Genomic DNA, 24,237 nt, shown 5'->3' on the forward strand with positions numbered 1-24,237 from the left:
GATTGGAGAGGATACCATTAATTAGGGATGGAATCGGTTTCATTCGGTTCGATTTTTTATTGAAATAAAAATTGAACTAAAACTTAAGTTCGATTCAATTTTTTTTCAATTTTTTTCATTTCTTTTTTTTATTATTCAGTTTGGTTTTGTTCGGTTCAGCTTTGGTTTTTTTTTTTATTTTATAAAACTTGACCTTTATTTAATATGTAATTTGGAAAGAGCACATTGGTAGACTAATAATAAGAAAATGAGGAAAGTGAAAAGTGGGAAGATAGTTGTATATATACAAGATCATATAAACCAATTATATTCTATCAACAACCTCAATTGCAAAGAAAAATTATCACCGTATCCACCTCAAAAAACAAACAAACAGAGAAACTTTTTCAAGTTCCAAAGTTTTCCAAAACTTTTTTCTATAACCAATGAAACATCCTCCCTAATTGAACAAGTATGCTCCTTGGAAAAAGGAAAAACTAATGAAAATAGTTTAAAAACTTTGAGTTTTAACCATAAAGACAAAATAAAGGGTAAAGTGAATAGTACCAGGTTTGACTTTTTAGTGTAAAAATATGATTTTTCGTTAAAGTGAATTGTACCGCGGATTTTTCGTTAAAACTCCCTTGAAAAAACCCTAGGTTAGTTTCAAACTTGGCAACAAAGTTTCACAAAAGAAACATCATAGGCATACATTCATGAAGTGTAAACGAATTCGGTTTGGTCCGTTTTTTTAACCTCCAAAATCGAAACCCAACCAATAAGGTTCGGTTTGATTTAGTTTCTTTTTCGATTTTTCGATGTTCAGTCTGGTTTTTTTTTTTCGGTTTTCGATTTTTTGAACCCACCCCTACCATTAACTACCCTGCCTCTTGGCCCTTTTGGTCATGACTCATGGTGTTGGAGTCACTATTCTAAAAATTATTGCATAGGCCTGTTTAGCTATCCACTTAGCCGCCTTGATCTGCTAAAGTATATGCCTAAGTCGCAACTCTCACTTATATAGAAAATAGATAACTTTTATTTTAAGGAAAACTAATGAAAATGGCTTGAAAACTTTGAGTTTTAATAATAAGGACAAAATAAAGAATAAAATGAATAGTATCAGGTTTAACTTTTTAGTGTAAAAATATGGTTTTTCGTTAAAGTGAACAGTACCGTGGACTTTTCGTTAAAACTCCCTTTATTTTATTTAATAAATTGTAAGAGACTTGTTGAATATTTGGATGAACACTCATTATATACTTGTTATCCTACCCGCCACCCGATTTGTGCATAACGACTTGTATAATCTTGGTATTCTATATTTTATGTAACCTTCTATTTTGTATTTTACATTTTCCAAATTTCCTATACAAGTATACATCTTTTAATAGGCACTTATTTATGTGATATATAATAAATTTAAGTAAGATCCGCCTAGTCCATCTAGGAGCCTAGCCACTAACTTCCAGTCTACCGTCCGACTAGCGCTTAGCATCTTTTCGAACCTTGGTTGGAGCGGAATTGTCTATCCTTGCCTCGTTTTAAAGGATTAGTAATCTTACAAGAATGTTAGTATAAGGGGGGGAAGAGATTTGATCCTAAGGCCAAAAAATATTGTAGTTTTCAAAAGTTTTCACTAATTTCTTTTCTTTTGGTTGTAGGATCAAATTTTAAAAGCTAGGATCATTTGATCCCTGAGCTCCGAATGTATAGATTCGGAGAGGATCTCTTCCCGTATGAGGGGATCACCAAACATAGGAGATAAAGCCAATCCAATTTCACTACTAATCCTAACTATCAAACGAGAACTTAGATTAACACGTATGGAAAGAACAAAAAGGGATGAGGAGGAAAAGAAGCTCAACTCCCTAAAAGGAATTGGGAAACCTCGGTGCTCAACCAAAAAGCACACCCTTTTATGCTGGTAGTGGTAACGGGAAGGTAACCAACACCTTTATATGACATCAACTTTCACATGTTGTCATGCACTGTCCTCCTGCAGTTGTTTGTCTCTTGATTTCTCGTTAATTTATTCAATCATGCGGATACAAAATTTATTCAATCGTGCGGATACAAACAAGATCGAGGGGCTGAAGAGGACCAGAAAAATACTTCCTTGCCACAATTTTTCCATCCCCTCTCCTCATCAAGGAAGAGGGGCAATGGAACCGGGACACGGAAGTTTCTCCTCTAGGTCGCGGGTGTAACTTGGATAATTGGATTGTTGCAATCATTGAGGTAAAAGATAAGGGGGAGTAAAAGGAAATCAAATTTAGAATCTGGATGGACAGGAAATTTCAGATATATCATGTATTTATCTATTTGCTCTCCACAAAGTCTACATTCAACTTCCAACAAATATCAGAGTGGCAACTGAACCAGCTGAACAAAAATTTAGCCCCGAAGCGACGATACAAAACACAACACGCTACCGCTTGTTTCGCCATTTTCACGATGCAAGTGTACAATAGTATGGATGACATCGAAATGCACTCTCAGAATTAGCAAATTAAGACTATACGCTGTGCTGGCGATGATGCTCACTTCTTCCCACCCCCAGAAACATTAAACTTGAAGAAGATGACGTCTGCGTCTTGGACCACGTATGTCTTCCCCTCCTGTCTGTACTTACCAGCCGCCTAAGCAGAGAGAATACATGAAATTAGTTAGCAAGTTAAATCCATGACAATTCCTCACCTAGTAGAGCAAATAGCTGTGCCGAAACAGCAAAATCTAATTCCTTATATAATGCAAAGCCATGGATGCTAAAAGCCATTGGGTGAGCAACGACTTGACCGCAGCTTTGGGCTATCTAGGAATTATGAATCATAGGAATACGATCCTACGATTTGCATGTCATGAAAGCAATGATATGATGAGAATTAGATTTAAAGCCTACAAGACATTGTTCAGAACGTAGCCCATACCTTAACAGCGGGCTCACTTCCGAGTTCCTTCAGATCGTCAAATTTCATGACCTGCCAATCAAGAAAGAATCCCAGTCAATGAACTTGAGGGATCTAGTTCATCCTCTATTCCAAACAGGCAGGAGCACTTTAATGACGATAACAGAGAAGCAGTTATATAACGGTGATACCATACAACAAAAAACTCAACTCATCAAGCCCACACCAACAGGCACTAATAATGCCCCAAGCCTTCAACATATGTCCATATATACGTATACATATAAGGCATTATATGAGGATGCTATTATACGACCAAAGGAATGATAAAAGTTGCTATCGCCTGTTGGAAATTATGTTCACACAAGGAATCATGCTTGTTGATACATTCTGATATTTCAGAAAGAAATGAAACGGATGGCAAATGGAAGGTGATAGCTGTTTAGAAGCAAGAAAGAAAAGAAAAACAAGGTAAAGAAAAGGCTACATTCACACTAAATATAATAATTTATCCATATATCAACCTTTTAATTTTTTTTGTCTTCAATTTCTTTTTCATGCATAGTTTTGAACAGAAAAGACATTCACCAATGCCATTTTTCTTTTAATTTTGACTGCATGTGTAGAGAGCCAAGCAATCTCTTGTATTTGTTTATCGTAGATTGGAATTAGAGCTAGTAAAAATATTATTAAAGAAGAACTATTGCCAGATAAGATTTAATATATGAGCAAGAAATAACCTCGGCACAAATGAACCCTCTCTCAAAATCAGTATGGATGGCCCCTGCAGCTTGAGGAGCTTTCGTCTGCCGCCTAATTTGCCAGCACTTCACCTGCCAAATATGATAGTAGTTGGTAGACTCAGATAAGTACATGTAAAAACAGCTAATAAAAAAGAATAACCCTAGACAAGTGGCATCAAGTTTAACTTCAAAAGAATGGTAATGACAACGAATATTTAGAATATTTTACCTCATCTGGACCAGCAGTGAAAAAGTATATGAGATTAATCGCTGAAAATCCAGTCTTTATGATCTTGGTAAGGGCACTGTAGAAGATTTGATCCAGTCAGCATACAAATTACATACTACATAAGTATATATCCAACATATCCACTCTGTTCCTACACTGCAAGACCAAGGACTTATTGCCGGTGCAGAAAGACATTAAGGGACTCTAACAACAAATAACCAAATGATATCCAAAAATTACTCAGGAGAATCAGAGTAGAAGTAAGCTAAACTATGGTTTAAGTAACCCACTATAAAAGATTGGCAACGTCCCTCCCAGCGAGGACAGGATAACATAAAATTGCCAAAGAAAAAAAGATAGCAGTGTGTGCTAGTGTTTCTGTGTATTGAAATAAATATAATTTTCTTCCAAGAAATAAAACACATTAGCTACTAGTCCTTACTAAGATAATGAAAGATTCAACCCATATCCTAGCATCCATTCACTCCTCCATTGACACAACACATCAAAGGTTGCACTAACCTTTGCACGTTGTTCTGCTCGCAATACTTTGCTGCTTCTTCAGGTGGCAAATCAGCAAGATTCCTTTCTAATGCACAGCTGAATGGAATAATTGGTTCAGCTCCATGTTCCTGCACCCTATGACATGGAAAGGAATGTTACCTTCACCATATGATTGGTTTCAAGATGTAACATATTTAGGAGCATTTAGAAGGAAAATGGTAGAATAAAGCCTAAGAAAGCTATTAGTAAACACTTTAAATCAATCTATGAAGCATCTATGTGTTTTAAGCTTTTCATAGGAAAAAGCCCAACCAACAGTATGAATCCCGTAGTAAAATGTAAAAATTGAAAAGGATGTGAACTGTAAACACACAAAAAAGTTGCACTTTCATGTATGAACATAACTACCTACTGCATACACACACAGATAGACATGCACAACGATGAAAACACACTGACAACGCGGCATGCAGAAAAGTTTACCACGCATGGATCTTTGGCAAGAACTTGTTCTTTTTCCTCTGGTAATCTTTCTCATTCATGTTAACCTGTGAAAATATAGTAACAGATATGACAAATCCTCATTCACACTTAAAATAGCTAAAAGCGAGATCCTGAGGCTTGAAGTCCAGCTAAAAAACATGAGCGCACAAAAAGGATTGTAGCAAAACAATTTCTACAATTTGACAAACAATGTAATTTTAGAATCAAAATGTAGGAAATTAGATTGGTGCTTTGCACATTTTATACATGTTTCAGAAATTTTTCTTACAAATATAAAGTACAACATGTACAGAAAAATTGCAAAGCCAAAATGGTAAGGGAAAGTTACCAAGTAAACAACAGGCTTGGCTGTCAGCAATTGAAAGGTATTCAGGATCTCAACTTCAGCAGCTTTCCAGTCCCCTAGACGGACATCTTTTCCACCCTCAAGCCATGCCTTGATCTATAAAGGATCATTGTTCAAATTAGTAAGCAATTGTAAATAAATATAAAACATTAATCAAAATGCATGCTAGACCATTTTAGAGATGACAGCATCGTGAAAAGACAATGTATACCGATGATCCCCTTTACCCCAGCCTGCTATGAAATCAAGGAAGATGTGGAAACATTCCAGTTATGAAATGTAACATAGGAAACAACCTCATTTTTTTACATGATTTGTTTCCCACCTCCCTTTTGCATTGCTATGACCAACTTTTCTTAATACATTATGTCATCCCAACCATCAGAAGCATGCAAAACAAATGGGTAGAAACTAGAAGACATATATTGTTCATAAGGCCTCAGAGAAACTTAATTGATTGTCTCAGTTAAAGGAACCAAAATCACATGATTATAATATTACAGAAAAAAACTGTCATTTCCTTTCTTAGAGCAGTTCCACCGGAGCAAAAAGAGGCCAGCACCCAGTGGAAAAAACAAGCTGGGACTCAGCCGATCCACTCCAGCCCGTGTGTTTGCCTGGCACCCAGCCCAAGCTGGTCTCCAAGCCAGCCCAGAATTGACAGACCTTGGGACTGGCCTATCTGACGCCAGCGTGACATCAGCCACCTTGGGACTGGCCTGTCTCGTTCCAGGGGGTTCATGATTTCGCACACCGCCAACAGCGTTGCGCCCAGTCCATCCACGACGCTGGCCGAGGGGAAATATTCCAGCTTCAAAGACGACGCATTTCTTTCCGTGGTGGTCTCCAGCTTGAACGCTACTGCCTCGTTCTTCAAAAGCTTGCCTCAGAAGTTGAGGGTCTGGACCAAGTCGAGAATCTGGACCCTCTGGGAGACGATCTGGTGAGAAGTGAGCAGCTTGGCCACGGAGGGATATGACAATGATGAGGAGAGAGGGGTGGAGAGGCATCTCTGCGGCTGCTCCATGAGGATTTTGAGAGAACAAGAGGAAGGGAGATCGGAAGGAGCAGTGAGGAAGGGAGAGTTATAGTGGAACCTGACTTATCCTTCTTCTTTTTTTTAATAAAATTATTATTTTTATTATTTTATAATCAAAAATAATAATAGTTTAATAAAATTGACTAGGCTATTTTTTTGTTAGGGGTGGAGATGCTTTGGCCTATTACTGTTTATTAGGGTCTATTACTGTTCACTTGAGTGGATAAATGGGTTGGGTGCTGGCACAAAGTCCTTAGGGATGGACTTGCTCTTACAAAACATTAGAGTACAAATGCTTGGGAACCAAACAATCACGGCCGACAATGCTAGCTAAAAAGCTAAAAGTCTGGCAGCTCTGAATAATTTGATGATAGTGAAAACCCATTAAAATGGTATGAAATGCTTTTAGCTAAGTTTCTAGCAGGATATAAATGATATCTGTGCCATGTCTTATCACTTTGAACATTAATATGGTGTTTTCCCAATGGTAGTGAATACCCATTCAAATGGTTAATGCTTCTGAGTATCTAGCAGGGAATATAAGCCAGCTTGTCATATCAGTTCAAACACTAATAGTGTTTTCACAATGGTAATGAACTCCCATTCAAATGGTATGGGTGAATCAAACAATTAGTTTCTAGCAGTTTTTCAAAAATCAAACATAAATATAGCATGTACAGGAAATACTAAATCTAAAACTACGAGTATGATAAACCTTCTCATACTAGATAAACCATGAGTAGCAAACATTCTCTATTTATTTTCACATTGATTGACAAAAATAATGTTATTGAAATTGGAAAATCAATAGATTCACTACAACTATGATATACACAAAGAAAGGTTGCACATGAAAGTCAAGAATATTAGACAGATCATCTTATACACCAAACCTTTTGGCACAACTCATGTTCAATCTTTAACGCCTTCTCATTGCTCCTCTTCATGCTCTTTTCAAGATCTTCTATCCTCCTCTCTATGAATTCAATGTCCTGCAAAACATAAGATGTAACTCTCTTAAAATTCTATATGGAGACGGATAAGTTTAACTGCAAAGATAGACACCAAGCAAGATGAGATCATAACCAAATCACAAATGATAGTTTTGAAAATAGATCATACGCAGCAATCAAGAATCAATCATAGTTAGAGAATTATTGACTATAAAGCACACCTTTAGGCGTAACTCTGCGCTGATAATCTCCAAATCCCTCACAGGATCCACGGTATCATCAACATGGATGATATCCGGATCTTCAAATGCACCTAGACAAAATGGTAAAAGAGAACAGTGAATTTCATAGTAGCATTACACTCATATAATACCATAAAAGGTCGTACCCAGTGCACAAGGCTCCCGCTTTACGCAGGGTCTGGGAGAGGTGAATGTCGGCTAGCCTTACCCCCATTTACGGAGAGGCTGCTCCCAAGTCTCGAACCCGAGACCTACCGCTCATGGGCGAAGGCACTTGCCATCGCACCAAGTGCGACCTCTTACACTCATATAATACCATAAAAAGAAGAAAATTCCAAAAGAAAAAAGAAGAAAAAAAGAGACCTCTCCAGATTATTACCAATAAAATTGCAACACTAGAGAACATAAATCAGAGTTTATGAATTGGCTGTAGGATAGAGGAAAAGTTCTTGTTTCTAGAAACTAAAAGCGAAGATGGGCAACGTCTGGGCAAAATAAGTGATTTTGGAAGTTACAGAAGTGCTATAACTTCTAATATAACAGTATTCAAGCATGAAGTACATCAAAGTTATAAACATCTTACGTAGAACGTGAAAAATGCCATCAACTGCACGGATATGGGATAAGAAACTGTTGCCCAACCCTTGTCCTTCATGGGCACCTCGAACAAGTCCAGCAATATCATGGATTTCCAAAAAAGCTGAGACCTGCATGCCAAGAAAAGTTCAAAAAAACATAAGAATCCTAGATGCATGAATAGTAAGCTCATACCAAATCAGAAAGACAATGGTCTTGCGGAAAAAAAATCACAATTCAATTTACGACAGTAGATCAAGAGAGCGGACAAACCTCGCTTTTCGGCTTGTATAACTGGCAAAGCCAGTCAAATCGCTCATCGGGAACATTGACTCGGGCTTCATTGGGTTCAATTGTGCAGAAAGGGAAGTTCTCGGCAGGTATCGACAACTTTGTGAGAGTGTTAAACAGAGTAGATTTTCCAACATTCGGCAATCCAACCTGACCAGAAGCAAAAGCTTAGATACAATCATTCCATGCACGATACTTCACTTTAAAAACAATAAAATTAATAAATTTTTGTTAATTTCAAGCTTTAAACTTCCATAAAAAGCATATTAACTACACCTAAACCCAAAAATTAGTATACGGATACGGAAATGACCCAATCAAATACGAAATTCCTTTTAAATGAATCGAAATTACTAATAATCGCAGAGCACATGGATTCACTCCGATTCAGTACAATATTTCTCCAGCTCAGTTCCTAATTTTCTCGGGAAACAAACAGAAAATAACAAACTGGAGAATCAGAGATTGTGAGCTTACAATGCCAATCTTGAGGTGAGAAGAGAATCGGCCGAGGATGGGTCGCTCAGCTGGTGCTTCCTTGGATTTTGCAGATTTCGGAGGCATTTTTGGATCCCGAGAGCAAGACGCAGACGACGGAGTGAGGGTTCTGAGAACTTCTAGGGTTTTTGTACTGAGCGAGTAATGAGGTGGTTCAAGTTCAAGGAGGAGAGTGAGAAATGTTTCAGCTATCAACTCCGGGCTGTTTTATACCCAACGGTTCGAACCCTAGTCCGACAAGTTGACACGCACTCGCGTTGCCCAAACGCCTATAAGTGAGTTTTTTTTTTTACTATATCGATATTTTTATACTAATGAAAGTGAAAGTTATTTCGGCTAAGTCACATACTAAATTTTTAAATAACGAAATATGCTTTTGAGAAAAATATTTTTAAAATTAATCACTAGTAAAAATTAGGGATATTTTCGGTACGGTTATCGTACTAAAACTCGTACCAATTATCATACTAAACTTTTGGTATTGGAAAATTGATTACAATTACCCTTGCCAAACTTTTGGTATTACTGAAGTTCGGTACATCAAATACTTCGGTTGACATGGTATGGTAATTACCACTTTGTTTTAGGCCATTTTTAGGCCAAAATCCGAATTTTTTTTCATTAACCCAATTAAGGGCCCACTTTTTTCAATTTTTTTTTTTCCAGAAAAACTAATGAAAAATACTTGAAAATTTTGAGTTTTAACGATAAAGACAAAATAAAAAGTAAAGTGAAAAGTATCATGTCACAGCCCGTCCCGATATTCTATTATCGAGGTTGTGAAATGACGAAAGTACCCTTGACGATTAATAAGGTGTGGGTGTGACATGATATTTGTAATGCATATTTCCCTAAGTTTTGGAAAATTGAAATGGATTAAATTATATGAAATTTGTGTGGTTAGGGTTGTTTGGACCACACACCACCTGTACTCTTCCTCTCATTTCCCATGCTCTCTCTCTCCTCTTCTCAGTTTCACTCTCTCTTTCTCTCTCCTTCGAACTCGCACGGACAAGATCCAAAGAGCATCAAAATGTCGCAGATCGTCGTGTTTGAGACCACCATCATACTCCTGGAGACCACACGATCACACTGGTAGCCATTTCAGGTGAGGAATCATTCGATATCACGTCGAAATCACAACTCCGATTTTGATCACTATTCATGCAAACGTAAAATGTTGTGTTTTAAGGAAATCTAAGCTCATAGGGAGCTTAAGGAGGTCACAAGGAGGCTCGGAGTGGTTCGTTGGAAGAAATTGGACGTCGGGATCGTGAAATTCAAAGTTGGCCGGTTTTCTTGGATTTTTCCCCACGAAATCCCGTGGGTTTTGAAGCTTGGAAGAGGTATAATGTTATTCTACTCCTCTCTAGCTTTCTTTTGGTGCAAATTTCGTAGAAATTGGATGAAAAACGAGTGAGAAATCGAACTTAGAAAATTTACCCAGTTTCCGGCGACGGCGACGGTCGCCGGAGCTAAAGGAAGAAGAATGAGGAATATTCCGTTAAGTTAAACGGAATATTCTAACGGCGTTAAGTTTTATTAAAGGACAAACGGAATATTCTCATAATATACCTGACGGCGTTAACTGACGCCGTCAGTGTGCAGTGCACGTGGCCGCGCGTGGGGGCGCGTCTGGCCGTGCGTGTGTCGGCGCGTGGAGGCGCATGAACAGTCCAAAAATTATTTTAAAATTTTGGGGATGTTCGTGGAGTTGTGTAGATCACGTTGGTATATTCAAATACCTAAATTGAGCAATGTATGAGAAGTTATTACGAATTGTTGGTTATATGCTTTAAAATAACGTTTTATAGTTATTTCGCATATAGGTGAAAATGTGAATTGACGATCCGACCGTTGGATCGTCACCAAACTTTGATGCGTTGTAATACGTAATATTTGAGGATTATTGGAACTTACGGATTGGGAATCCGATTTACAGATCTTCCGGAATTTGAGTTGTAAGTCCATAATATAGAATGTTAACCGTCACTTGGTTTTGGAAATTGACGGAGATCCGACCGTTGGATGGTAATGAAATTTTAGGATGTTGTCCTAAAGGTATATTGTGGACCTCTGGAAGTTATGGATTTAAAATATGAGTTGCAGATCTTCCAGATCGAACTACGTAGTGACGTATTTTATATAAGTTATATATTCTATCGATATGAATTTTGAGGTTGGATTTTATTATTGTTCTAGGCGCCGATCGTCTTGACGCCTTGATGTGTTGTGCTAGGGAGTTGTTGGGCAAACTCCAGGTGAGTGGGCAGTTTTGTTTTCGTATTACCTATATACTACTGTTTTTCCCAGAAAATGCGTTTATATGAAAATTATGATTTAAATTGCCATGCATGCAATTGTTGAGATATTTGGTTTGATAATTGATGCGTATATATGTGAATTGACGCGGTGGACGCACATGTGAGTTTTTATATTATTCAGATGAGTTATTTTATATGAATTGCATTGAAAGCTCATAACCTGCACCCTAGGTGTTAGTGCTTATATTATTATTCACCACACCGCACGCTCGTCTTGGATCCAAGTAGGTGGATGTCGTACAGACCAGGTGAGGGTTCCGACATGCTAGTCGTATAGATCACTAGATGTGATTCCGACTAGTGGGTGACCTTAGTTATGCGCGCCGATGATTGATGAGAGAAGCACTAGAGCGTATTTATACACCTTTCATCGTACATACTACCTTATGTAGTTCCGAGTGACGTGCAGAGTTAGGCCGTATAGGTCACTGTGATGACTCCGGCTGAGTAGGATGTTGAGCTTTAGAATCAGCCGTACATGACCATTGTAGGGTCTCCGGTTGATTTATTATTTCAGCTGATTGATATTGATGCATTCTGATTATATTTTGGCATGGCATGGCATATTCTTCCGAGATGTTATGTTGATGGATTGTGAGCTGGGTTTTGATGATTTATGTATATATATACGTTTATATACTATTTTATGGGAAGGTATATAGGTTTTACAGTGAGAGGTTATAATTGTTTTTGGCGAAAGGTTTTTGAAAAACTTTGTTTTACTGACCCACTCAACTTTGTTTTGCGCCCCTCCAGGTTCTAGATAGCAGAGCTTTGGTGGCCACGAGGAATCCAACGGTGTTCTGACAGAATTCACGAAAGTAGAACTCACCCTCGGGTGTTTCATCTTAGTAATTGTATCTTTTTAAAGCTTCCGAACTGTGTAAATGGTTACGTCACTCTCACGTGACGGCCAGCATGCCCTCATTCGGGACGGGGTGTGTCATATCAGGATTAACTTTTTAATGTAAAAATTTAATTTTTCGTTAAAATGAACAGTACCAATAACTTTTCGTTAAAATTCCTATTTTTTTCATCAACTTTGTAACAAATTCATACCTTTCAGATGATTTAATCATACATGAAGCCAGCAGGTAGCAAGCAGAAGCAGTTAAAAAACTGCAGGCAAGAAGCATAGGCAGCAGCACACCAACACAAATCCCAGTGGATTTGATGTCAATTTATTTTATATGTATACTTCATGTATTAAACACTAAATATATATAATAATATCTATTTATTTTTCGATACGGTATGGTAATACCGTGGTAGTGATATCAAATACCAATACAATATCAAAAAACTTTGGTTCAGTACATTACCGTGCCATTACCGATTGCTATAAAAAGTTTGGCACAAAATCAGTATAGTACAGTTGACATGGTAATTTGACAAAAAAATCCACCCCTAGTAAATATACAAGTAAATTTTTAAAAATTATTTAAAGTGCCTCCTATGATAAACACATAACTGGTGTCTCATATACGGATCACTTCAAGTGCTTTTGGAACTTAAAAATATTTTATCTAAAAGCGTTTCAGTTATTTTAAACGTACTTCCATACGAGCCAATAAACTATTTTTTGTTCAAAAACACTTTAAATTGCAAAAAAATTTAAAAATATATTTGTTTTCTTAATTTATTTTTTTAATGCTAATTATTGTCAAAAATATTTTTGATGGTTTGAAGCTTTTAGTTACTTGGAAAATACATTCAGGTAGACTCTTTCACTTACTGGTAAATTGAATAAATAAATAGTAAGTCCAGTATTAGTTTTTTCTGTACTTTGATTTAACCTTGTATTTCGTTGGTTCTTTTTACCGACTTTAACTATTTTCCGTTCAATCTCACTCACGTACATGAGTTTCTCACATTTTATGAAAAATATTAGCCCATAAATTGACGAACAAATAAAGTAATGTTTGTATTAAATACATGTAGTATTATAGCAATTATATAAATCTATTAATAAAAATGAAAACTAATGAAAATGGCTTGAAAACTTTGAGTTTTAACGAAAATGACAAAATAAATGATATAGTGAATAGTACCATAATTGACTTTTTAGTGTAAAAATATGATTTTTCGTTAAAGTGAACAGTACTGAAAGTTTTTCGTTAAAATTCCCTTAATAAAATCAATGTTACGCTCCGAGTTCGAGCTACATATAGATCAATCGTAGGGGCATTCACATCATAGAGTAAGTTGATTATCTAGTTCAGTTGACCTTTGGGTTCAGAGTAATGATTCATGAAAGACAAACAATTACAGTTACAAAAAATTAGAGGTGAAATTCTTGAATTTATGAAAGACAAACAATTACAAAAATGTTTGCTAATGATGTTTTCATTAATTAAGAATGAAAATTAGAGATTCGAAGACGAACACATACCAATGGGCTCTGTGATGTCATTTTTGTTTTAGACTGATGCCCCCCTCGAACGATGATCTTCTTTGTGAGAATCCTCTCCGGATCCTCTTTTTAAGAATATCGAGAATCCTTAAATCGTGTTCATTTATCGTACATCGTGTGATCAATTTTCGTCAGTTATTATTTATGTTTAATTTTAAATAAAAGTATTTAAAATGATTTTTGGCCAAATGATGTACGGTGAAAGAATACGGTTTAAAGATCTTAAAAATTCTCATAAAGAAGGACTTGGATTGTCTGCCCTCCCCATCTCATGCCCTTCTATATTATGTAGTCACGGTTAAGTCACGTTAACATTTTATATGAATTTTTTTATAAAAATAATAAGATAAAAAGTAATGAGAATATAAAATATTGACGTGGCTTAACCGTGACAAAACAAATAAGAAGGCATGAGGAGGTGGTATGAGATGGAAAGAGCAGATAATCCAAGTCTGATAAAGAATATCCGAAGAGGATTCGCCCCTTCTGTACCCAAAAAACCAATAAATAGATCCGACCGAATATCCAAAATCAAAAAACAGTTGCGTAATATCTTTACACATGAACGGTTGGGATCGGTCAAAAGACGGAAAACCAGAACACACGTGTTCGTTCGTCCCAGTAGCAGACCGTAGATCGGAACTCTGTATCGCGAAATCAAAAGACGTCACGAGATAGAAGAAGAAGAAGAAGAACACAAAGAGAAACGGAGATAGATATTTGATACAGATTTTCCGATCGCACAATCATCGACATTCTCGACCAATTTGAAGACTCGGAATCGCTGGTCCGGCGAGGGCTGGCTTCGTAGATGCAATCACGGCTCTAATCAAAGCAATCACTAGTATTAAGATTTCGAGAGGCAGCAGAGAATGCATGAGAGCCTTCCCTAATTCCCTGCTTGCATGCCCTTCGTTTCACGGCGGTCGCGGTGCCCTACCCTCCGCCGGTGGGCATCCATCCGATCTCACCTACCTCGCCGGCGGCGGTTGCTTCTGAAAACTACGACCGCCTGTGTTTCCCCTTCTGGGTTTTGAGTGTACTTCGTTTTTTATTAAGCAGTAATCAATGGTTACGGTTAAGCAGCTTCAAGATGGTAACTTTACATCGCAATTCCCTCCATTTTCTCTGCAAGGTTTGTGATTTTTCTTGCTTTTGATTTGATGGGTTTGAATATTTCTGATTGAATTTGATTGGGTTTTATCTGCATTTTATTTATTTTTCTTGTTACATGTGTATTGTTCATGTTGTTTTTCAATCGCTTTATAAGAAGGACTTCAAATTTTGTTACTTTTGTCTTTCCCATGGATTTTTTTCGAGTGTTGATGAATGAATTTTCACAGGTATAAAAATCCCCTTGTACCGTTTTAGTAGCAATTCGATACTGGATAATGGTTGTGTTGGAGGCATTTCGTGTGTGCACGAAGAAGAAGGAGGAGAAGAAGGAGAAGAACAGAGTGTATTGGATTCTATTCTTCTTGCGCAGGTACGGTTCATTACAAACTATAAGTTATAACCTTTGATAGTTCTAGACTTTTGTCCTTGATTTATGTGTTTTTTCCCAATTTGGCAGTGGGAAGATCGAATGTGGAAAGGTCTGTTCAGATACGATGTGACAACATCTGAAATCAAGGTCTTTGTTATCCTATAGCCTGGTGATTCTTGTAACATTGATGATTTAAGTAAAGGCACTTATAGTTGGAGATGGTCCATGGCTTGTGCAGGTCATCGGTGGCAGGAAGAAGTTCATTGCTCAGTTTAACGAAGGATGGAGTAGGGATTTTATTCCAAGGATGGGCAAGAACAAGAAATTCCGCCAAGAAGATGCGTTCAAGTTTAGTTGGGTGGAACGGCAGGAGGAGTTACTCTTTTGTGTTTCAAGTGGTGAAAAGTCGAACCCTAAGCTTGTTCTTTCAGCTGCTGTGCCTGATTGTGCCTTGTTGATTGCTATCAATGTAAGGCACTGTTTATCTATTTTGTTACCTGGAATGGTCATAAGTTGATAATCATCTATTCGAAATGTCACCTCAGATGGTGCAAACTGGTGATTGTTCAGTAGCTATACCAAATGATCTTAACCATGCAAGTATAGATGTTTATTTGTCTTTTGATTTTATATTTTCTTGACATGTAGACACAGAGGCGTTAGAGGCTCTTAGTATGTGATGAATTGTTTTGAGGACTTAAAGTTTTGTGGATATCCTGAAAACATGTATTGAGGTAAGAACTAATCAATCCTTTGCTTATTTTTCAGGCATCCCCTGTGGAATATGGTCATGTCTTGTTGGTACCACATGGCTCCAAAATTATTCACCAGTACCTCGATAAAAAGTCATTGGAACTTGTCCTGCGCATTGCCGTTGAAATAAATAATTGCTCTTTTCGCCTATTCTATGACTATTCACCTAGTGCTTCTCCTTTATATTTCCAGGTACAGAATGGCTTATACCGGTTGCTTTTCTTCTTCTTTTTGCAATTCAGATCAAAACTTTATTTTTCTCCTTGCAATAATTAAAAAATACAATTGCGTGCAGGCTTGCTACCTTCAAATCCCTTTGCCTGTTGAGTTCATGCATTTCAGTACAATATTTGGCGCTGGGAAAGAGGGGATGCGCATCTCTTGTGTTGCAGATTACCCCATTAAGACCCTCGTATTGGAGAGCAACCACTTTAATACGATGATGGAGGTTCTTGCTGAGATATGTTCATGTTTACAGCAAAAGCTCATTCCATACAATCTGCTAATATCTGATCATGGCAAAAGGATATTCTTATTTTTCCAGGTAAATGGCTAATGGTTTTATTTCAGCTGAAAACCTCATCCATGTAATTTATTGTGCGTGTTCACTCTTCACTGTGACAGTGGTACAATGAATATCTTACATTTGTCTCTGTGCAGAGATGATTTTCTGTTTGTAAGCATGGTTAAACGAAATCTTACTTTTGTCTATAAAATACGTCCACAGTTGATTTGGGTACTAACGAATTTGTTTTATGCAGCTACATACATCAAAAGACTCGTGTACCCTTTCTGCTTGGGAGTGTGGGGGGTACTTCTTGTTTAAATCGAGGTCTGAATTTGATCAAGCTACTGAGCAGGCTCTGCTAAAACAGTTAAGTACCGTCTCCCTTGACGACAAAGGTTTCCAAGCAGTGAAGTTGCTCTGTTGCAGCATTGCGCGCAAGTTTGTATGTTGAATTTGGGAGCTGGATTATTACCCGTGTTACTAAATAACGAAAAACAGAGTCGATGAAATTCTGTATTCCGATGAAAGTGTACAACCCTGTAATCTGGGATGAAATGAAAGTGTATATTTTCTTGTTAATGTAAAATCTATTGATGTATGATATGATTCCGAAATTAATTTATTCGCTATGGAACCTCTACGTTCCCTAAACCCTTGACATGTCCGAGATGGGTCACAGATTGACATCTAGTTATCGTTACCTCGGACTATTGCAACATGGAAACTCTGCTTTCCCTATACGCCCAAGATGGGTCACAGATTGACATCCAGTTATCGTTATGTCGGACTATTGCAACGGTTGGTGGTGTCCAGTTCAGGGAAGTCATCATAGACCGGCACTATACCTTCTTCTCTTGTACTGCTGAGAAGAGTCTGTGGAATCCTCTCATATTAATATGTGCACATGATTGACAATAGCAGTCGAGATAGCGAATGTGCTCAAAAGGTCCCTTTCTTTTCCCTCGGATTTGGGTTAGGTCAGTTAGTTGGTCATGACAGTATGTCCGCTCCCATGCACCCCAGTTCGAAATTCCAGTTAGTCATTTTCTAAACAATTTTTTGGCTTCTTGTGATATGGTAACAAGGCAAATTTCAAAATTGCCCCAAAACCTCAAAGCAATCACATGAAGTCTTAAGAAGAATCTCAATGTATATATATATAACATAACTTCAAATTAATATACAACTACATAAAACAATTATGAAAGAATTATAGTGGAATGATATAGTGAATACAATTTCACTTCCTCAATTTTCATGCCTCTCACCTCCGTCTGCAGATTCATCGGATGCTCTTGTGGTAGACTGTCCGCTGCAACCGGCCTCTTCATCAAAACTTGGAGCTCCTTCCTTCTCTTGTGCTTCTCCCCCGAAAGCCTGACTACTTGTAAAAGAATTGTCTCCAGCATTGGTACGCATCCACGCTTCATGGAGTTGCAAGGCATACTCCAAGTGCCACAGAACTTCCCCCATTGTTGGCCGGCTCTTCCCCCCATCAGCGAGACATTTCTCCGCTATCTCCCCAAACTTCTTCAGTGCCTCGGGACAATAAGTTCCTTCAAGACGACGGTCAATGATGGTCTCAAGGGACCTCTTTCGTTGCCACATCATTGCCCATTCTGCAAGATTGATCTGATCTTTTGGCAAGGTTGGGTTTATAACAGGCCTGGCACAAACAGCTTCAAACAGCACTACACCAAACGAGTAGACATCCGATTTCTCTGTCAACTGCTGTCGTCGATAATATTCAGGGTCAAGATATCCGAAGCTTCCTTTAACTGCAGTACTAACGTGGGTGTGGTCCAAAGCCGGACCTGTTTTAGACAATCCAAAGTCGGACATTTTTGCGACAAAATTTTCATCTAGCAGTATGTTGGTTGTCTTAACATCCCTGTGAATTATTCCCCTATCTGCTCCAGTATGAAGGTAATGGAGTCCTCGTGCAGCACCAATGCACGCTTCTACTCGTTGCTTAAAAGTCAGCGGTGGGAGATCACTCCCAAAGAGATGGCTTCTAAGGGTCCCATTAGCCATGTACTCGTAAACCAAGATCATCTCATTTTGTTCTTCACAGAATCCAATCAATGACACCAAATGCCTATGCCTGAGCTTGGAAAGCATCTCAATCTCTGTCTCAAATTCAGCCAGTCCTTGCTGAGATTGGGGGTTGGCTCGCTTGATTGCTACAAGAGTGCCATCATCAGTCTCCCCTTTGTACACCTTACCAAAGCCTCCAAGTCCAATCACTAAACTTTCATCAAAATTATTTGTTGCTGCACGAATCTCTGGTAACATGAACCGCTTGCCAGCTCTGATAGAGGGTGCAGAACCATATGGATTCTGGCTTCCTGCTCCCTTGGCATTGACATTGCTGTTTAAAATGGAGCCATTAAGGAATAACGGCCTCCACCCAGCGGGGGTGTTTTTCGTGTCAGTTGATTTTCCTCTCAGTCTATTGCAGAAACAGTAAATGACAATGGCAAGAATGGCAACAGAAGCTATACCTGCTCCAACTCCCACCCAAAGCATTTGATTTTTTGAACTCCGTGGTGAAGTAACACCTGAATCATACTTCTCAACATAAGCGAGATTCCCATTTCTACTGAGCTTGAAAATCTCCAAGCCATTCAAGAGAGCATCAGTTCCTGCAGCCCCAGCTGCTGTGTCAGGACCCAATTGAATCCATAGTGTGTCAACTTTCGGAGACACCACATCGAAAAAGTCCTGATGATACGCTTTGTTCTTGCCCCCCGCACGGACAAAAACATTGAAATTATCTGCTGCAGTCCTGTTGTTTATGTAAATTCTGAAGATCCTCTCTTTTGCTTCGTCAAAAATCAGCTCACAGAAATGCAGTCGAACTAAATAATCGAAATCAGGATGAACTTCAAACTTCCACGACATGTTGAACCTTTTCTCCAATACTTCAGTGTTGACCATAGTTCTTGCAGTTTCATATACAAGAAGAGGCGCCACCGAGGAATCATTTGCGGACGAAAAGGTAATGATTGATCTGTTATTGATTTTCAACCCGGCATTTTCTGTGATCATGTAGCTAGAATCCACTTCCCATGTTCTCCAAAGATCTGCATCCTGACCGGGATCAATTTCCGAACCCCCAACATTCAACCTATACATAGTCTCAATCCCTTGCCAACTTATACTCTGATTTGCACCATTTCCACCCACTTTACTAACTGATCCTGCAAAGAGTGTATCCACCGCCGGAACAATTTCAATCGCATTTACGAATCCAAATGACCCCTTAACCGGGATGAACTCAAAAACAAGTACATCCTCCTTGATGGCCAAAATGTACTCCTTAACCAAGAAAGAAGTTAAATTGCTCCCTGAACTCAGCAAGTACGCATTTTTTCGGGATATCTCACCCGAAACACTGAATTCAGACACCAACTTCAGACCATTTGCAACAACTCCAAATCTAGATTCATTCACATTGTAATGATCAAATGGGAAAGGACAGAAATGGAGCCTAACAAAATAGCTCCCCCGAGTACCTGGGAACGTGTAGTTCAAGCCACCATCGAAAATTCGCGCCGTAGCGTACAGCGGCTCGTATGTTGTTGAATCAACACTTGAGGGAGTTGTGGAGGCAGCATTCGCAGGGGAGCTGAGGGTGATGTTGTTGTTGGGGGCTAAGTCACCAACCCATTTCCTACCACTCACAGTGATGCTGGAATTTGTGCCACAATTTATCAGAAAAGATTTTGATTGGGCTTCTGCAATCCTTGCAAATGCAGAGAAAATCACCAGAAAAAGCAGCCCAAAAATCTCCCTGACCGGAAGCGCCATCACCAAATTTCTAAAAGTGGTATCTTTCAGTGAAAAGAGATGTCACAATGGAAAAACAAGAACAACCCAATTTCCAGAAGAGCTCAAATTATACTAAAACCATGAAAAAACCCAACTTTTAATTTCTCAAATTTCATCAAAATATTGAGAAACCCCATCAAGTTTCACCTTCATCACTCATGTTTTTGCATTTGAATTTCCTTGTTTGGAAACAAACCTGTCATGAAGAAAGACTGGTTTTTCTGCAAATCTGTATTGCACTCTCAGAAATCAGCACACCCAATTTCTTTGCAGATCTGAAGCAAGAAAATTTGAAAATTTGGAGGGCAAAAAGCAAAGAATTGTCACAGAAGGTGGCAAATTTGACAAATTTCTTCACCAGTGAGACTATAACCAATGACAAAAACAGGCAAAAAGAACTTGAGAAAAAGGATTACAGCAAAGAAGACTGCAACAAAAGGTGGCAAAGGTGACAGATTTCTCCACCAATGCAACCGAAAATTCAACAGAAGAAGGAAAAAAGCTTGAAAAAAAAACAGTTTTTGCTTCAGCAACGGGGGTTCTATCAGAATAAAGAAAACAAAAGAAGAAAGGGGAACATGGGTTTGCTGATGGGAACAGATTGGAAAAGTTTAATTCATCTTTTGCTTTTTCTATTTTTTTGGGTAAACATTCATCTTTTGCTTTGTCCTGTATATTTCACCAAAAGTAGCCAGGAATCTGACGAGTGACAGCAATAAATTTCTGCACTTTATTACAACATTTAAACTCTTTAAAATTTTAAATTGTAACTGCTGCAACAGGTGATGTCTGTTAATGCAATTTTCATTTTCTGGTCAAGTTTTGTTTTTTAATTTAAATTTGTTCAAAGTATTTATTATTATTTTTGTTAATTTAGTGAGTGAGAATTTGCAGCCGTTGGCAGCCTGAGATGGGGTTCCATTATTTATGAAGTGGGTCACATGCTCATGTCTGCAAGATGATAAAGATTTGCAATAATATACATTGTATTTATTCAATTATTGTTCTTCTAGAGAATTTTCAGTGTGTCATTTCGACACACTAAGTATAATAATATAATTTGCCAAAATCTTGAACAAAAAAATTTCAACAAATTGTATTATAACATTTGATGTACAGAGCTGTGTTTTCAACACACTTAAAATTTTGTCATTCTTGTGGCATATTTCTATTCTACCTCTTGTTCTCGAGAAACAGGGTGCGTTTGGTACGCAGACGGGACGGGACGGGACGGGACGGGACGGGACGGAACGAAGGTGTAATTTTTGAAAAAGACATGGGGTATATTTGTCTTAAAATGGTAAAACATTGTGTTCCACAGACGTGGAACAAACCCGTTCCAGGGGGGGAGGTGGAACGCAAAAACACCCAAAATCTGTCCCGTGGAACAGCCCGTTCCACCCATTTTTGGCGCACCAAACGCGGGACGGAACGCCTCGTCCCGTTCCGTCCCGTCCCGTCCCACGTACCAAACGTACCAAATGCGGGACGGAACGCCTCGTCCCGTTAAGTCACACGATATTATTTATTTATGTACTATAATATAAATTGAAATTAGCATATTTTGTTACTAATAGATAGATTTTTGCGTTATAAACTTAAACGTGAGGGAAATTCATTCCTACTGAAAAATATTTGAAGAAATTGTTAATATCCCATGACACCGTGAAGGTCGAACCGAAAACTTTTCTTTGTTTTATACTTATCAAAAGTGAGGTATTATCTACATTTATATTTTTATTTTTTACACAATTTTGTCGATTTCCGACAATCGAATTGAATAAACTGAAAATAATTAATAAAAAAAATAACAAAAGTGCGTAGAAGGTAAATAATAACTTGTAAATGACCCTACTCTATAAAAAATGAAATAAAAATAAATAAATAACTGGGATTTTGTAGTTTGTACTGCTCCGTACTTAGAGGGTACTTGGAAATCTGTGAATTTTGGTCGGGAAAAAAATAGAAAACAAGAAAATTAATTGTGTTTGCCATTAATTCAGCTGAGCCATCTTTCTGTGTTTTGCTGTGTCTCTGGCTCCTTGTCTTTTGGTTCCATGAACCTTTCCATGTTACATTTGTTATGTTAATCTGCACAAACCTTGGCTTTGTCTGATATTTCAATTTTTGAAAGGGGACAGGATGACGAGTTTTGGAAAGCATTGTTTCACTAAATGAGATCGACAGTATGAATCTTCCAACGTTACTATGCTCGATTTTGAGCAAAGTCTTCGGCTACCTCATATTTTGAAAAATTTGTATATAAATCTACTAGTAAAAACTAAAAATACATGCTTTTTTTTTTAATTATTTGCATGGCTAGGAAGTTCTCAAACAATTTAATTAACAGCCAATCAGTGAATAATAAACAAAGCTACCCAAACAGTGATAGATAGAGAAGTTATGAGTTATGACCCTTTGGAAGGACATGGACTTAAGGGTATAAGTTGCCATCCAACTTTAATATTCTTTGAAATTTTTATCCAAGATGGGTAGATTCTTTTTAGGTAAGATTTTACTTGTTTTTGCTTCTCAACACCCTTTCAAAAACACGTATAATACTTTATGTATACTTTTTCAACAAGTTTTCTCCACTTTAGGAGGGGAAGAACTAGATCAAAAAAAGAAAGAAAAAAATTCAAACTCCACATAAGAAAACGAGCGCGTTGGCTTTAATTAATTGATCTAACGAACATTTGTAATTCACAATAATGTCTACAAAAACCAGAACTTAAGTTAATGCAACCCTAACCGACCTTATGATTCCGCTCCAACAAAACTTTAGTACATACATATTTGTAAATCTACTGTGCAACACATAAAAAAAAGTTAAAAATGGATAGCAACTGAAGGAAAATTTCCTCAAAAAACTGTTTATGAACAGTATTTTTCAGCTGGCTTTTAGTATAAAGAAATATGGAGTCTATTTACTTGAAGAAAACAAATTTTGGTAAAATAATGTAAATCTAATCCAATTGATGAAGTGACTTTCAGAAGACACCCACAAAAAGGTGCATAATTTAAGATTTGATACACCAACAACCTTGATTATTTTTATCTTAATTTAATTGCATGGTGATCTTATGAATCTTTTTTGTCTTTCAATTGTTGCAAGCAATTGTTGATGGGACCTCAATTGTCTGCCCTCCATCATCTTATCTTCTTCTATTTTTATAGTCACGATTAAGTCATGTCAACATTTTATATTAATTTTTTTTATAAAAATAATAAAATAAAAAGTAATGAGAATATAAAATGTTGACATGACTTAACCGTGACCATAGAAATAAGAGGGGATAAAAAGGATATAGGATGGGAGGGCAGACAATCAGGTACTTTGGGGTGCGTTTGGTACGTGGGACGGGACGGGATGGAACGGGACGAGGCGTTCCGTCCCGCGTTTGGTGCGCCAAAAATGGGTGGAACGGGTTGTTCCACGGGACAGATTTTGGGTGTTTTTGCGTCCCACCTCCACCCCCTGGAACGGGTTTGTTCCACGTCTGTGGAACACAATGTTTTACCATTTTAAGACAAATATACCCCATGTCTTTTTCAAAAATTACACCTTCGTTCCGTCCCGTCTGCGTACCAAACGCACCCTTGATGATGGGTTTGTCAGTTTTGGTTGTATATTATTGCAGAGGTGGTTGGCATATCTAACCCATATGGATTCTAGTTTTGATTTACTGTTGATTTTGGTTCAAATTCACAATTTTTTTGCATGCTATCTAAAAAATTTTTAGTGGATAGCGTGTTGAGTTTTTATCAATGCGTTTTAAGTTCAAAACTCTCCATTTTCTAAATTATTGTAATAGTTTCCAACCCTTTCACTCTACTTAATAATAATATTTTTTTGTAGATGATAATTATTGAGTTAAAACAATAAAACCTACTAACTAAACTAAAAAAAAAAAAAAACAAGAAATCAATCAATTCATACCAAAAAATGCAGAAAGAAATGAAACACAATCCTACGAAATTGCATTAGTGCCAAACCTAGGTCAGCAGAACAACCAAACCATGAGCAGTAATCAAAAGGACAACCACCCCACCAGAAATATTTATAATTTGTTGGCCAAATTGTTGTTTGGAATATGATTTCCCAC

The 24,237-nt window shown here is 37.6% G+C and overlaps 3 protein-coding genes across 3 annotated transcripts; 1 reads left to right on the top strand and 2 right to left on the bottom strand.

The window, feature by feature from the left end:
• Positions 1-2,266: 2,266 nt before the first annotated feature.
• LOC126587701 (obg-like ATPase 1) lies at positions 2,267-9,033 on the bottom strand. Its single transcript, XM_050252791.1, has 12 exons — positions 8,793-9,033; positions 8,298-8,465; positions 8,032-8,155; positions 7,428-7,519; positions 7,147-7,245; positions 5,197-5,310; positions 4,848-4,912; positions 4,383-4,499; positions 3,861-3,936; positions 3,629-3,721; positions 2,910-2,960; positions 2,267-2,621 (listed from the first exon to the last, which is right to left on the bottom strand). The coding sequence occupies exons 1-12, from the start codon at positions 8,877-8,879 to the stop codon at positions 2,523-2,525; spliced, it is 1,185 nt and encodes a 394-aa protein (XP_050108748.1). The 5' UTR covers positions 8,880-9,033; the 3' UTR covers positions 2,267-2,522.
• A 5,054-nt stretch (positions 9,034-14,087) lies between these two features.
• On the top strand, positions 14,088-16,948 carry LOC126587703 (GDP-L-galactose phosphorylase 2-like). The gene is made up of 7 exons (XM_050252793.1): positions 14,088-14,685; positions 14,894-15,036; positions 15,124-15,183; positions 15,275-15,505; positions 15,805-15,981; positions 16,085-16,333; positions 16,551-16,948. The coding sequence occupies exons 1-7, from the start codon at positions 14,619-14,621 to the stop codon at positions 16,746-16,748; spliced, it is 1,125 nt and encodes a 374-aa protein (XP_050108750.1). The 5' UTR covers positions 14,088-14,618; the 3' UTR covers positions 16,749-16,948.
• Positions 16,949-17,429: 481 nt separating this feature from the next.
• Positions 17,430-20,870, bottom strand: LOC126587689 (probable receptor-like protein kinase At1g30570). The gene has a single exon (XM_050252779.1). It carries the CDS (start codon positions 20,108-20,110, stop codon positions 17,546-17,548), a length of 2,565 nt encoding a protein of 854 aa, XP_050108736.1. The 5' UTR covers positions 20,111-20,870; the 3' UTR covers positions 17,430-17,545.
• Positions 20,871-24,237: the final 3,367 nt, after the last annotated feature.

The sequence above is a fragment of the Malus sylvestris genome, chromosome 10 (assembly GCF_916048215.2).
Source record: "Malus sylvestris chromosome 10, drMalSylv7.2, whole genome shotgun sequence".
NCBI classification, from domain to species: Eukaryota; Viridiplantae; Streptophyta; class Magnoliopsida; order Rosales; family Rosaceae; genus Malus; species Malus sylvestris.

Bases quoted from the DNA above. Each gene is read 5' to 3' on its own strand.
- LOC126587689 (XM_050252779.1), bottom strand. From the start codon at position 20,110: ATGGCGCTTCCGGTCAGGGAGATTTTTGGGCTGCTTTTTCTGGTGATT.
- LOC126587703 (XM_050252793.1), top strand. From the start codon at position 14,619: ATGGTTACGGTTAAGCAGCTTCAAGATGGTAACTTTACATCGCAATTC. The intron at 15,184-15,274 runs GTCTTTGTTATC...TGGCTTGTGCAG, and splicing joins TGACAACATCTGAAATCAAG to GTCATCGGTGGCAGGAAGAA. The intron at 16,334-16,550 runs GTAAATGGCTAA...TGTTTTATGCAG, and splicing joins GGATATTCTTATTTTTCCAG to CTACATACATCAAAAGACTC.
- LOC126587701 (XM_050252791.1), bottom strand. From the start codon at position 8,879: ATGCCTCCGAAATCTGCAAAATCCAAGGAAGCACCAGCTGAGCGACCC. The intron at 7,520-8,031 runs GTAAGATGTTTA...CATTTTGTCTAG, and splicing joins TGGCATTTTTCACGTTCTAC to GTGCATTTGAAGATCCGGAT. The intron at 4,913-5,196 runs GTAACTTTCCCT...ATATTTTCACAG, and splicing joins CCAAGCCTGTTGTTTACTTG to GTTAACATGAATGAGAAAGA.